This window comes from Pteropus alecto, unplaced genomic scaffold, assembly GCF_000325575.1.
Source record: "Pteropus alecto unplaced genomic scaffold, ASM32557v1 scaffold20, whole genome shotgun sequence".
Taxonomy (NCBI): Eukaryota; Metazoa; Chordata; class Mammalia; order Chiroptera; family Pteropodidae; genus Pteropus; species Pteropus alecto.
Window position 1 is genome coordinate 9,739,943 of NW_006436298.1, and position 14,277 is coordinate 9,754,219.

Consider the following 14,277-nt stretch of genomic DNA (forward strand, 5'->3'; position numbering starts at 1 on the left):
CTATACTGCGTATAGAATTCATTTACTGAAAAAAACACGTTACTGAATGTGAAAGTTAGGTTTTTCCATGTGACCTAACCTTTTCCCACCTACTGTCTACTAATGTCAAAATAACATTTTCTATGATAATACATGACAAGTTTTCATGTGTGAACAAAAATTTTGAAATTGCTTATAAAATGCACTTGTTTAAAAATAAACCAAACAGGTTTAACAAGTATAAGTTTATCTGTTAGTCTCCAGTGATCAAATATGAATAACTAAATATTGTTTTGTAAAGTCAGCAACTATATTCACATATTAAGAGTTGTCAGTGAACTCAATCTTATTAAACTACACCATTTTAAAGTATTTTAAAGAGAACGATAAACAATCCAAGTAAAAAAGTAAAATAAGTGTTAGATTTTTACCTATTTTAAGAAATTAAAAATGGAAAGGTTAAGAATTTACTAAATCTTTATTTCCCTATTTGTGGTATTAACAAAAGTTTCTCCCAAAATGTATAAAACAGCATAAACGTTTGATAGATACTAGCTATTACTCATACTTTTTCTTTCACTTATTTAGTATTTTCTGAGAAAACAAATGACCAAAGTGCTTTAATTTTCATTTAGCATGAAATAATCTGGCTTACCTCTGACCAACAACTAAAGAAAATTTGAGGATACAAGTACTCAAAAATTTTACATGAATAGGAAGGTTTGCTATTTTGCCTGCTTAAAGATTTTAACTCAACTTACAGCTTCCTAAAATACTAACATCCCAAAATGAAATTTAATGACATCACCTGACTACTGAAAAACTTTTAACATCAATCCTTAGTACCTCAAGGACACAGAGTCATAACACATTTTATGTAAAGACCAAGCTTGTTTTAAAAACAATCTAAATGGTCTCAAAGCATTCTCTAAGTGCAAATCTGAGTATACGCAATACTTTCAAAGAGGAGGATTGTTTCAAGATTCTCTTTGGATTCTAAGAATAACCATTTTGTTCGTCTCTAAATAAATTACAAAAATTAACAACTGAAGCTTTTCCTAGGCAAAGACTTTTTTGCTATGGCAACACAATGAACATACATAGACAGGCTGGCTTGTAACCTGTCCTCACAGAACAAACCCAAGAATGTGCAAGACCAAAGAAAGGGACAACTAGAGCCTCCAATAATGATTTAAGCTCTTGTAAACTACAGCTCCTAGGGCAGTTTTATTTCTGCCATCTACGTCTAAGATTGTGGAGCACAGTTTCATACCTACCCAAAAAATGGATGGCAAGGGCATAAGCTGGTTGGCAGGCAGGCAGGAAGATCTTTTGACAGGAATCACTCCACAATTTACGGAAGTGGATGAAAGCTGAGGGGAATAAAAATAAGATTCTAGAAAAAGGGCAGTGTCAGGATTAATGAACACTCTTAGGAAGGGTTCTCATACTTCTGAAGTATACATGTTAACTAGGTGAGGACAAAAGTATAGCCCCCAGCTTCAAATGAAATTTTAAGTAATTACATTAGTACCTACACGCCACAATTAAATCCCTAGCAGTAATGTTTATAACAGGTGTTACAAAGAGTGAGTTAGAAACAGTTTCTGCCTTTCCACAGGCATTGAAGTCAAAGGAAGAAATGCATCTATACAGCTATGAATTAAGAGGCCAAAATACCACCCTCATAAACCTTTGACCATAAATTTCTGTATCTGTGCTCTCCTGTAGTTGAAGTTATATTTATTCTAATTTACTGACATTTTTGTTTAGGCATGCCTACATTTTAAAAAATGGTGATTAAATATTTAAGCTAAAACTTCTAGAACCCTCACCAAGTTTACTATTAAAACCCTTAGTATAAAAGATTCCTGTGTTCCTTACAAGTAATGGAAAGCCTACTACTTTCGGCTTCTTACATTTCCTGAAATATTAATGGTCAAATGTCCCCAACTGCTAAAGAAAATATAGTATGATCTGGTTTCCCAAAATTGAAACATGATTAATAAAAGTAAAAAGCTGTATTTACACAAAATAGCCTGAAAAATTAAAAACAATGAATCCTAGAGATCCTAAGGGAGAGGGAAAAACTGCATCATAAATAAGCTCAAATTCAAATTTTGGAATTCTTGTCCTGTGCCCCATGCTATTTATTACCATATTTTAAAAACAACAATTATGTTACAAAGAAGAGGATTTATCATCTGTGTTTCTTCATTCAGGTCAGCTTGGCTTTCTTCTTAGCAGGTCCTTTATGCCCTTTGGCCTTTCTTCTTAAATTCCGCCTGTCTACAACAGGCACTTCCACTTCTATTTCCTCGGAGCTGCTATCCACAGTTTTTTCTGTTGATTGTGTAAACTGATCCAATTGCTCAGAAGATGCTTCAGATTGCTCCTCAGACTGGTTCTTCTGTCCTGCATTTTGTGAAAATGGCACATCTTCAAGTTCAACCTCTATCAAAGAACTCTGAGGAAGAGCTGTAGATGTTTCCTGGGGCTCGGGTACCCCCTCCTCGCCCTGGTCTTCCAATGAGGAAGTAGTGTTGGGTGACAAATTTTCAGAGATTGATTCTTCAGAAAATTCAGCTATCACAGAGTTTGGAAAACCACTGTCAGATCGTTCTTCATTTGGAATGGTAGCAACACTGTCTGAACTCCCAAAATGTGCCTTCTTTCTTGAAACTAATGGCAGTTTCTCTTCAGTGTGCCCCTTTTCATCAGATGGGCCTTCCTCTAGCAACATTTCTGAGTCAGTTATATGTGAGGTCTAAAAGGAAAAAACCTGGTGAACAAACTTTTGCCATATAGTTCTTATATAAATTATTCTCATACTAATACGCAATGACAACTGCATTTTAAAGAATTCAGTATTCATTACTTTCGTTAATCATGTACCTCTTCTGAATACAACTCAATTTTTTCAAAATTGCCTTAAGTGATAATCTGGATACATTAAGTTCTTGCTTTAAAGATATAATAAAAGTAATAATTTTACCTCAAAAAGTGCTTTTTAAAGATATTTTAAACTTCAGATTCTTCAAAAACCGTAAATGAATGATAAAGTTTTTACTTTCTTGCAGTTACTGGAGCCATAACCAAGAGTCTTTTGGGACTTGACACCACCACCCCTGCTTACTTTAACAATGGCTGTATTAGATGATAGGTGAGGGCAATGGTCATTTTATTCATTTATATATGTGAGACACTAAGGAAATAATGCTATCCAATAGCTTTTTAGCTTTACATTGAAAGAATCAAAAAAATTAAATTTTTTTTCAAATACTCATTCAAGTTTTCTCACTAATCTGTATAATTAAATTAAAATGTTAAGCACTAATAGGTATTTGAATATTTGGTAAATAATGTTTTATTCATTTTTCTAAGTATTTTCCTAAACCTACAAAGTAAAACTCACTTTGTTATCATAAATCAGAGAAGAATGAATAAGGTTACAAAGATTTATGGAATATTACTGTTTGCTTCATCTTACGATATCAAATCTAGTATAAAACTTAATTTTCCTAAAGGACTATACATGATAAGGTGGAGGAAAATATATATATTACACTGCCCCTGCCATGTCACCAACACTGGAACACTTTATCTATTAAAAAAAATAGGTTCTTTCCCCTTTACCTTATCCAGTGCAACAGCCTCAGGCGGTTTTGAAGATTCTACCACCAGTGGAACAAGATTCGTAGAGTCTTCACTGGAATTAAAAGACTGCAATTTTAATTCTTCATCTAAAACTTCACAAGTGGAGTCCTCCTCTTCAGTTATAAGTGGGGTCTTAAGAGCATCATCCATTATCTCACCATTCATAGGCTCTAATTCAGATTCCTAAACCAACAGGGGGAAAAAAATGTCAGGACACAATTACAGACTAACTTATTTGTCATGCAAAGTGGATCCATTCTCAGTCCCTGTCATGCACCAGGACTCAAGATAAATTCTACTACATAATATGGCAATGGGTTAAGGAATAGTCTTACTGAGGAAAAGAGGAAACTTACGAGGCAGAACTAGTAAAAGAATCCACAAATACCCCCAAATTCCCTGTTCTCATGGAAAGAGGACAGGACCAGGATGCGCTGTGGACACAGTAAGGGTCTGAGATTCAATAACAAGACCCTGCCCACTTCTTGCTCTTCCTTCTGGGGTAATCACGGGTGAAACCTTTTCAGTAAAAAGGCACCCAAGAGAGTCTAGATTTGGTGCCACCTCTTTACAGAACACCAGTGATTCAGCATTCGGAATCTTTGGGGCCTGTGGGAAGTTACAGTTTACTCTGCCAGGGGGAAGAAACACTACCAGTCCTGCGGGAAGCTGAGTTTGGGTACAGCTTCTTGCTAGGAGAAGAACCCTCAAACTCAGCTCATTGTCTAGTCATCCAAGGGTTATTTTTGAACAACCCTGCTTTTTGTATCACTATTAAAACATGGAAGAGCGATCTGGTAACACAAACCCTCCAATTTCTGAAACTCTTTTTTCCGATGTTTATCAATTTACAAGACTTCAATGTCTAATGTTTATAATTAATTCTAGTGACATTCTAATAATTAGAGGGCATTTTATTACCATTTTAAAAATTAGAAAACTGATGCACTCGAGTGTTCAAAAATAGATTTGGCTGGATGTACAGAACCCCTAAAATTATATAAGAAAAATTTTCCACAGGGAAACTGAAATCAGGGAGTTAGAAAAATTAATCTGGCAAGACAGTATACAGAATAGATTGCACACAGAAGGTAATTATAATAAAACTCATAAAAGGATTAACTAAGGAGAAATGTTAAAGCGAAGGAAATCAGAAAGATATAGCAAAAGCTCAAAAAAATAGAATTTTGGTAACTAAAAGTGAGAGGCAACAGAAGAGAAAAACTCACTCCTGCAAGTTTTCGTTTGGGGAACAGAATGAAAGATAAAACAGGAAAAAAGACTCAATACAGAAGTGATAAAGAATAGAAATTACGTTGAATTTAAGATGATAAAAGACATCTAAACAGAAATATTCAGAAGAAAAATAACATTATAGAACTAAAATTGGATCAATATTCAAAGTCTAGAGTTATTAGTCATCCCCATAAAGATGACTGTTGAGCCTTTAGACTGGATGAGTTTTCAAAAGAGAGCGCGTATGGGGGTGAGTGAAGAAGGGGGAGGTCAATGGGGTAAAAGGGGTCAAATGGGGGTGGATGGGGTAAAAGGGGTCAAATATGTGGTGACAATAAATTTAAATATGGGTGGTGAACATACAAGCAATATATATATGCTTCACTGTTCAGTTATACACCTGAAACTTACTGGATTTCATTAACCAATGTCACCATAATAAAAATAATTAAATTAATTAAAAAAATAAAAATAAAATATAATTTTAAAAAAAGAAAACGTGAACCAAAGAGCAGAAAGTCAAGAACTGAGTCTTCTAGAATGTACACAAATAAAGGGAAAAATGCAAAAACCAGAAGAGTCAAAAAATAAAACCAAAACAGAACATAAGAGAGTAGAAAACCAAGAAATTAAAATACGGTAGTATTATAAAGTCAAGAGACTAGAGCATCTTGAGGAACAGAGAGTAGTTAATCTAGGTAAGGAAATCCACTGGGAATCAAAGTATCACTGGTGACTTAACAATAGTATGTGCTTGAGGTACTGCTGGACAAATGAAAACTGGTTATATGGAGTATATACAGTATAATATTAAGTTTTTAAAACAGAAAAAAACAATTATATATCCCTATAAACATCTAGGTGCACATAAATCTCTTTATTAAATATGTGCTTTACTTTCCCAAATGTCTACAATAAAAAACTGCCATTTAAAAATACAGTTTCACAATCCTGTCTGATCGCGGAAGCTAAGCAGGGTCGAGCCTGGTTAGTACTTGGATAGGAGACCACCTAGGAAGACCAGGTGCTGTAGGCGTGAAAAATAAATAAGGGATTGTAAGCTGACAAGGTCCTTGCAATCTGTAAGGTCAACCAAAGGTTACCTCACCTAAAAATTTTAAAATAAAATAAATAAAAATACATTTTCAAGTAGAGAAAGATAAAGTGGTATAAGAAAATAAAATTGGCAATGTAGTTTCAAGCACATATGAAAGAAATAAGGAATCTGGAGAGAGAAAAAAATTAAAGATATTAAAGAAAAAGAAGAGAAGAACAGAAAAATAAGAGAAGAAAAAAAAGAGATAAAGACAAATACTTGAGGAGCTGCAGATATTAAGCCAGATAGAGTTTACTTAGTCACAAAGGAATTTCCTATTTGTTTTTTAGTTAAAAAAAATGTTTTAGAAGTGTCCTAAAATAGATGACTGGCTAAAGAAGCTGTGATACATATATACAATGGAATATTACTGAGCCGTAAGAAGAGATGAAATACTGCTATTTGCAGCAACATGGATGGACCTTGAAATAATCATACTAAGTGAAATAAGCCATACAGAAAAGGTTGAAAATCACATGATATCACATATGTGGGATATAAACCTAAAAGCAACAAATGAACAGGACAGAGACTCATGGACATGGACAATGGACTAGTGGTTACCAGAAGGGAGGGGGGAGGGGGAAAATAAAAAAATAAAATGTTAAAAAAAAATTATGTATATATAGTATGAAAAAAACAAAATAAACTGTCATTTAAAAAATAATTTAGTTACTTTTTCCAGGATTTGTAATCAACTGTAGTGATATATACATATATATATGTATATGTGTGTGTGTGTGTGTGTGTGTGTATAGATAACTCGTTCCTATCCTCCTAACCAAACTAGAAGTGCAGCTGAGGGCCTATTGAACCTAGATAACTCGTTCCTATCCTCCTAACCAAACTAGAAGTGCAGCTGAGGGCCTATTGAACCTTAAAGCATTCTAACTGGTTCCATAAGGTAGACATCATTTGTATCACTTCTTAAGTAAGTTTAATTCCAAAAATTAATTTGTTTTAAATGTACTGAGGTACCTTACTACCTAAACATCCTCTATTTTATCTCTGCTGTGGGTCAAACTTTTATAAAATCAGTATGAAATATAAAATGATACTTGTAACTTTATCCTCTCCCCAACTCCAGTACCTGACCTCGCTTAATTAATATATGATTTTTAACATTTAAACACAATTTCTACTAAGACTCTAAAGTATATCATATTTAACAATATATGACTGAGAAAGTTAAATTTTAGTTTACTTCCATTCATTATATTTAGTAAGTGATCTCATACCTTCTCACCATCTTGCTTCTCCAGGTGTGGCTGGGTTTCTGGTGCCGAACGAGCATCTTTATCACTACTTCCATCCTCAAATTCAATCACACTCTGTTCATGTTCTTCTTCCAGGAATTCTTCTGAGCTCTCTGATGTATGTGCAGTAGACTCCAATCTAGAAAAAAAAAGAAAACCATTCTTACTTTTTTTTTTAAGGATGAATAGAAAATTTCAGGAATCTGTTAGTAAAATATTCACTTATAGAGAATCAGCTAAGTGTTGTTTAGTCAACTTCAAATTTTACAGGTCTAAACCTTTTTACAAATTTGTTCATCATCTTGCAAATTTGTTCTCTTAACTACCTTGTTCTAAAGTTCGATTAATAATATCACCATCTTTTCAATCATGTAAACTAGACCTTTCTTTTACTCTATCCATTTCTGATTGGACCTTATTCTATTAGAATGAACATACATCCCAGTTTACCCAGGACAGTCCAATTTCCAGCTTTCATCCCAGCACTGGCATGTTAATAATGCCCCTTTCATTCTGAAAATCATTAGCTGGACCATAAGTGATATGGTTTAGTTTTACCTCTAAAATGCCTTCAAACATATCCCTAACTTCCTAGTCCCATTTTTCAGGCCCCTAGTCTCTCTGGAGAAATCTCACTGTAACTTCTTCCCAACTCACCTTCAGACTTGCAGGACACATGTTCTTTAGTAAGGTTTTTAGGGCACTGTTTCTAATATACATAACTGTGCCTGTGACAGCACAGCTCAGAAAATTCTGATGGCTCTGTATGGCTTAGAGAATAAAGTATACCTCCTTTCAAAGCCTAATATGTCCAGACCCCTATATGCTATTAAATGCTACCATTTACCCTACTATCAGTTATCCTTATTACATTCCTCCTAACTTGGTGCCTTTGTCTGTATTATTCCTGTAGTCTAGATCTGCATGGTATAATACAGAAGCCACAGGACACATGTCATCATTTACAATAAAATTAAATGATATTAAAAATCCAGTTACTCAGTTGCATTAGCCATACCTCAAGTGCTCAATGGGCACACTGGGTAGTGGCTGCCATACTTGGCAGGGCAGACACAAAACATTTCCTTCATCATAGAAAGTTCTTTGGACAGCCCAGGTGTAGATCAGATGACGCTAAACCTTTCCTTTAGGTTTTATGGTCCATCTGACCTCTGAACAACTACTCAATTCTGCCAATGTAATGAAAAAGCAATCATAATAAACATGGAAACTAATGAGCATGGATGTGTTTCAATAAAACTATTTACAACAACAGCTGGTGGGCCAGATTTGGCCCATGGATCAACCATAATTTGTGGACTTCTACACTAGAAATTCTCTCCCAACTCTGCTTGTTAGGTTTCTACTTATCTTTGAAGCCTTAGCCTAAATGGCAAATCTCTCCATCTCCTCTATTAGAATCAATCACGTGTTCCTCCGCATCCACAGTATTTTGTACTTCTGCTACTGCACCATCACAATCTACCTTGCAGTGTCCTGTGTCACAGACAGCTGTGTATTAGAAACCACTATGCTTTCTTCAAGGGCAAAGATGAAGCTCTGTTTTTCATGATGTCTGAGTGAGTATTTGAGCATTTTGTTTTACTGTTCCTGTTCTGTTTATGAAAAGCAAACACAATTCTACATAATTCTGAGATGTTCAATTTAAAATTCACTGTTAATTTTCTGGTCAAGATAGTAAAGTGGGTAAACATTATGCTGGCCTCCTCTCACGGCCACATCAAAATTATAACTAAATTACAGAACCATCATTGAGAATCATCTTAAGACTAGCTGAACAAAAGTCCTACAACTAAGGGCATAGAGAAGAAGACACATCGAGACTGGTAGGAAGTCTGAAGACGCAGAACAAGCTGTTCCCACACATTCATGTGGTGCTTAAAAATCGGGAGGAATATCTCGGCTGCGGAGGTCCCCCTGGAGGAGCAAGTGGTCCCAGGCTTATACAAGGCCAGGGTTCTAGTGCTGGGAAAAGAAATCCCCACAACCTCTGGTTGTGAAAACCAGCAGAGATTATGGCTGAGTGAGACTGAGGGCTGCCAGAGTCCCAGGCAGAGAGCAGATTGGGCAGGACCTGCAGCCCTGCTAAAGCAAATCTTGCTCTGTAAGGTCAGCCCCTGCACAACAACTCCTCGACCGTAGTCCTCACACAGCCAGTCCTCACAATCAATCAGCCCATGGGTCAATCCCCACCACTGACATGCAAAAAGCAAGCACAGCTCAACTACAACAGGAAGGCACAGACAAACCACACAAGGGACACACCTGGAGCACCCGGCTCAGATGACCAGGGAGACTGTGCCACTGGTCCCACAGGACACCTACTACGTAAGGCCATGCTACTAAGACTGGGAAACATGGCATCCCTATCTAATACACAGAAACAAAGACAAGAAGGCAGCCCAAATGGGAAGATAAACATGCCCCAAATCAAAGAAAAGAACAAAGCTCCAGAAAAAGTGCTAAACAAAATGGAGAAAAGCAATCTACCAGATGCAGAGTTCAAAACACTAGTTATAAGGAGGCTCAATGAACTTAAAGAAAGAATAGATGAACTCAATGAGAATTTTGACAAAGCCAGAAAACATGGAAATGAAGGTAGAAAACATGGAAGTGAAGGTAAAAAACATAAAAAAGAACCAGTCGGAAAAGAATATAATAACTGAAATGAAGAATACATTAAGAGGGAATCAATAATAGATTACACGAAGCAGAGGATCGAATCAGCAATTTGAAAGACAAAGTAGCAGAAAACACCCAATCAGAAGAGCAAAAAGAAAAAAGAATTTAAAAAATGAGGATAGTTTAAGGGGCCTCTTTCTGGGACAACATTAAGTGTACTAACATCTTAGGGGCACCAGAAGGAGAAGGAGAGAGCAAGAAGTTGAAAACCTGTTTGAAGAAATAATGACGGAAAACTTCCCTAACCTGGTGAAAGAAATAGACATATAAGCCCAAGAAGCACAGAGAGTTCCAAACAAGATTAACCTAAAGAGGCCATACCAAGATACATCATAATTAAAATGCCAAAAGCTAAAGATAAAGAGAAACTCTGAAAAGCAGCAAAAGAAAAGCAGTTAGTTACCTACAATGGAGGTCCCATAAGACAGTCCGCTGATTTATCAACAGAAACTTTGCAGGCCAAAAGGGATTGGTATGAAATAGTCAAAGAGATAAAAAGCAATGATCTACAACCAAGATTACCCAGAAAGCTATCATTTAGAATTGAAGGACAAAGAGCTTCCTAAACAAGCTTTAAAAAGCTAAAGGAGTTCATCAATACCAGTATTACAAGAAATGATAGAGGGACTTCTTTAAGAAGGAAAAAGAAATCAAAAATATGAATAATAAAATGTCAAAAACTACATATCTAGCAACACTTTAAATGTAAATGGATTAAATGCTCCAATCAAAGAATAGGGTGGCAGAATGGATAAGAAAACAAGGCCCTTACATGCTGTCTATGAGAGACTCACTGCAGATCAAAAACACACACAGACTGAAAGTAAAAGGATAGAAAAACATATTTCATGAAAATGAAAATGAGAAAAATTTAAAAAGCTGAGGAAGCAATACTAATACCAGACAAAACAGATTTTAAAACAAAAGCTATAACAGGAGACAAAGAAGGACCCAATAATCCTAATTCTGAGTATTTATCTGAGGAAATTCAAAACACTACTTCGAAGGATCATGTGAATCCATCCACATGTTCACTGCAGCATTATTTACAATAGTCAAGATATGGAGGCAACCTGGAGGTCCATCAATGGATGAATGTATAAAGAAGAGCTGGTATACATATATAATGGAATATTACTGAACCATAAAAAAAATAAATAAAATCGTGCCATCTGCAACAATGTGGATGAACCTAGAAGGTATTATGGAGTGAATCAGAAAGAGAAAGACAAATGCTGTATTATTTCACTTACATGTAGAATCTAAAGAACAAAATAAACCAACAAACAAAACAGAAACTAAAAAAAAAAAAAACAAACAAACACAAATTCATAGATATAGAGAAAACATTTTGATGGTTGCCAGACGGGAGGAGGTTTAGGGGGTTGGTGAAAAAGAAGAAGGAAATAAGAAGTACAAATTAGTAGTTACGAAATAGTCATGGAGATCTAAAACATAGCATAAGAAATATATCAATAATATTGTAATAACTGTATATGGTGTCAACTGGGTACTAGATTTATCAGCAAGATCACTTTGTAAGTTATATAAGTGTCTAATCACTATGTTCTACCTGAAACTAATATAATATTGTATATCAACTTTACACAAATTACTAGATTTAAATATTTACTTATGTTTGCCTTTAACATGATTAATTTTTCACCATAATAAAACATTTACATACTTACTCAAATGCAAAATTATTTACATAAGAAATTGGCATAGCTACAGAATTCTCTACCTTAGTAAAATAATTTCACAGCTAAAATAGCAAAGCTATAAAAGGTTGACTCAGGAACAGCTGTTAGGACTATTAGAGCAAAAGTTAACTTTACTATGAAATATAAAATCTTGCTTTCTTTAAGATTAAAAGGAAGACAGAGTATAAAGTTTTGACCCAAGTGTTCTGCTGATTAAGATCCTGGAGGAGTTGTCTGCATCATTTATGGTTATCACTAATTTATGTTATATTCAATAACCCAGTAAAATGAATCAATAATATAAAGTAAAACTGAGGGTTTTTAAATTGACTATACCTCAGCATTACTAAAACTACAGCCACTGTTAAATTCGAAGTTAGTGATAATGACTCATTTGGGATTATATAATCAATAGAATATTCTCATAGATTTTCACAATTGAGATTAAATCATGAGTTTATTCCACTCTGTTACCAGCAGCTTCTCCTATAACACTGTCAACGTGACACTTATCACTGGTAAGTGTAATCAACAATCTTGTAGGAGAATTCAAATACGAACTCCTATACCAAAGCCATTTGCTACACAGATGGCCCCCATCTTAAACAGTATTTAGTATTCTTATGAGAATAAGAATAAACAAAATAATGAAAGTAAAATAAACACTACTTGTTTCCTGAAGCTGTAGGTGAAGTCTGGGGAGTCTTTTCATCTTCCCTTTGAGAACTACTAAATTCAGAATCTTGAAACTGCTTTCCGATCTTTGGCCGCTTCAGATGACTACTTCGAGTACGAGTGGAAACGGGTGTTTTATCATGACCTGAGAAAAAAGAGCAAAACTACAATTAATTGATTATGTACTCAAAGGATTACCTATTATGATATACAGAAATGCAAGAACTATGCTAGTTTACATATATCCCCGCGATTATGCACTTTTTTTTCTCACATCAGACTTAGAAACATCAATGTCTTTTGCTAAAGTTACAAAATAACTTGGTCAATATTCAATATTGTTCCCTTGAGCTTTGCAAAGTTCACTTATACTCTCTCCCAATAATCTTGGGAAATAAACAAGGTAGATGTTACTGTATCTATTTTACAGGTAAGAAAATGAGAAAAAATGAGGTACAATGACTAACGTGTTCACACAGCAAAATTGGTGTAGTGGTGGCATGAGAACCTAAATCTAGACTTTAGATTTAGGTTCTCATGCCACCACTACACCAATTAGAGCTGTACAAGTCTTCACTTACTCTAAGAAACACAAACACACAAACACACACACCCCTAACTCTAAGTGTCTCAAACACTTACGGATAGATCAGCTGAATTCTTACCTTCAGAAGTGCTTGCAAAGGCATCTTTTAAAGAATCGATCTAAAAGAAAGAGATACAGATTAAAATCAAGTTTCAGATCATTTTTCTCTCCCTATGAATCTGCTTCATTCAGTGTCAAAGAAAATCTTTTAAAATGTTTCTCAAACAGCACTTTTTGTACTCACAATCCATCAATTAAGAAAACTTACCTAAGAATAAATAGGCTATATTACAGCCTCAGTTTATTATGAGCCCAAGAATGTATAAAGCCATCTAAAATGTTATAGTGGTAAAAAGTGTAGTTTCTTAGGAATCTGTCCCAGCTAACTTCTCTTTTCAGTCCACATGCTTGAACTGTGTAATTTTATCTACTATCTTCACTTCAACATCCTGGTGATGAATCCAAATATACAATTTAATCTCTCCAACTTCTTTCCTGATTTCCAAAGCTCTATTTCCAACGAAATATCTCCCCAGTGTGAATGCTCCATCCAATTTCACATCCAACCTATCCCAAACTAAACTCTTATATTTTCCAAATATTATTCCCTATAGTGATTAATGGTAATAATTCAGACAGTCATTCTAACTAGAAACCTGTGAGGCAGTAATGACTTACCCCATAACCTCACTCAATCAACTACAAAGCCTGTCATTTCGACTTTGAAGAATCTCTCAAAACTGCCCCCTCCTGTGTATTACCAATGCTTTAGTTCAAGCCTTTATCATCTTTAATATGAACTGTTCTAATAGCCTCCTCACTGGTATCTCGTATTCTAATCACATACTCCATAATCCTCTCCACCCTGATGACGCTGATGCTTCCAAATTGCAAACTGTGTCAGTACTTTAAAAAATTAAAGATTTATCACTGCCTAAAATTAAACTCTCAAACCCTTCAATCTGAAATACTCTTACATATCAAACATGCCATTTTCTTTCATACCTCCGTGTTTTTATACATGCTATCTTTTGGGATGCCCTAGCAATACTTGGGCATTGCAAAGGATATGCACCCCTTTAAAAATCAGCTCAGCTTAGCTACTACTTCACCAATTCCAATCCTTGGGTAGAGTTAGTTACACTTTTTTAAGTACCTGTAATCACTTACTCTATGCTCTATTACAGCAATATTATTCTGTAGAATATTTGTTTACTCATCTGTTTCCAATAATGGACCATCTACTGCTTCCATGCCTAACAGATCCATAATCTGTATGCCCAGCACTTGCCACAGTACCTACTTGATTATATGAACTGCTATCCAGTGACACACTTATCAAAACTCTACAATATGGTGGGCAAATATACTTCAAGGTCTGTTTAC

At 35.1% G+C, this 14,277-nt stretch overlaps 1 protein-coding gene across 1 annotated transcript in view; it reads right to left on the reverse strand.

Moving 5' to 3' along the window:
• Window positions 1-438: 438 nt before the first annotated feature.
• Window positions 439-14,277, reverse strand: part of FAM169A (family with sequence similarity 169 member A) — a 50,334-nt gene continuing 36,495 nt past the window's right edge. The window contains exons 9-13 of the mRNA XM_006913144.3: window positions 12,971-13,010; window positions 12,300-12,450; window positions 7,207-7,363; window positions 3,616-3,819; window positions 439-2,746 (exon numbers count right to left, since the gene is read on the reverse strand). Of these exons, the coding sequence (XP_006913206.2) occupies window positions 2,198-2,746; window positions 3,616-3,819; window positions 7,207-7,363; window positions 12,300-12,450; window positions 12,971-13,010 (1,101 nt within the window). The 3' untranslated portion in view covers window positions 439-2,197. The remainder of the gene's footprint in view (window positions 2,747-3,615; window positions 3,820-7,206; window positions 7,364-12,299; window positions 12,451-12,970; window positions 13,011-14,277) is intronic.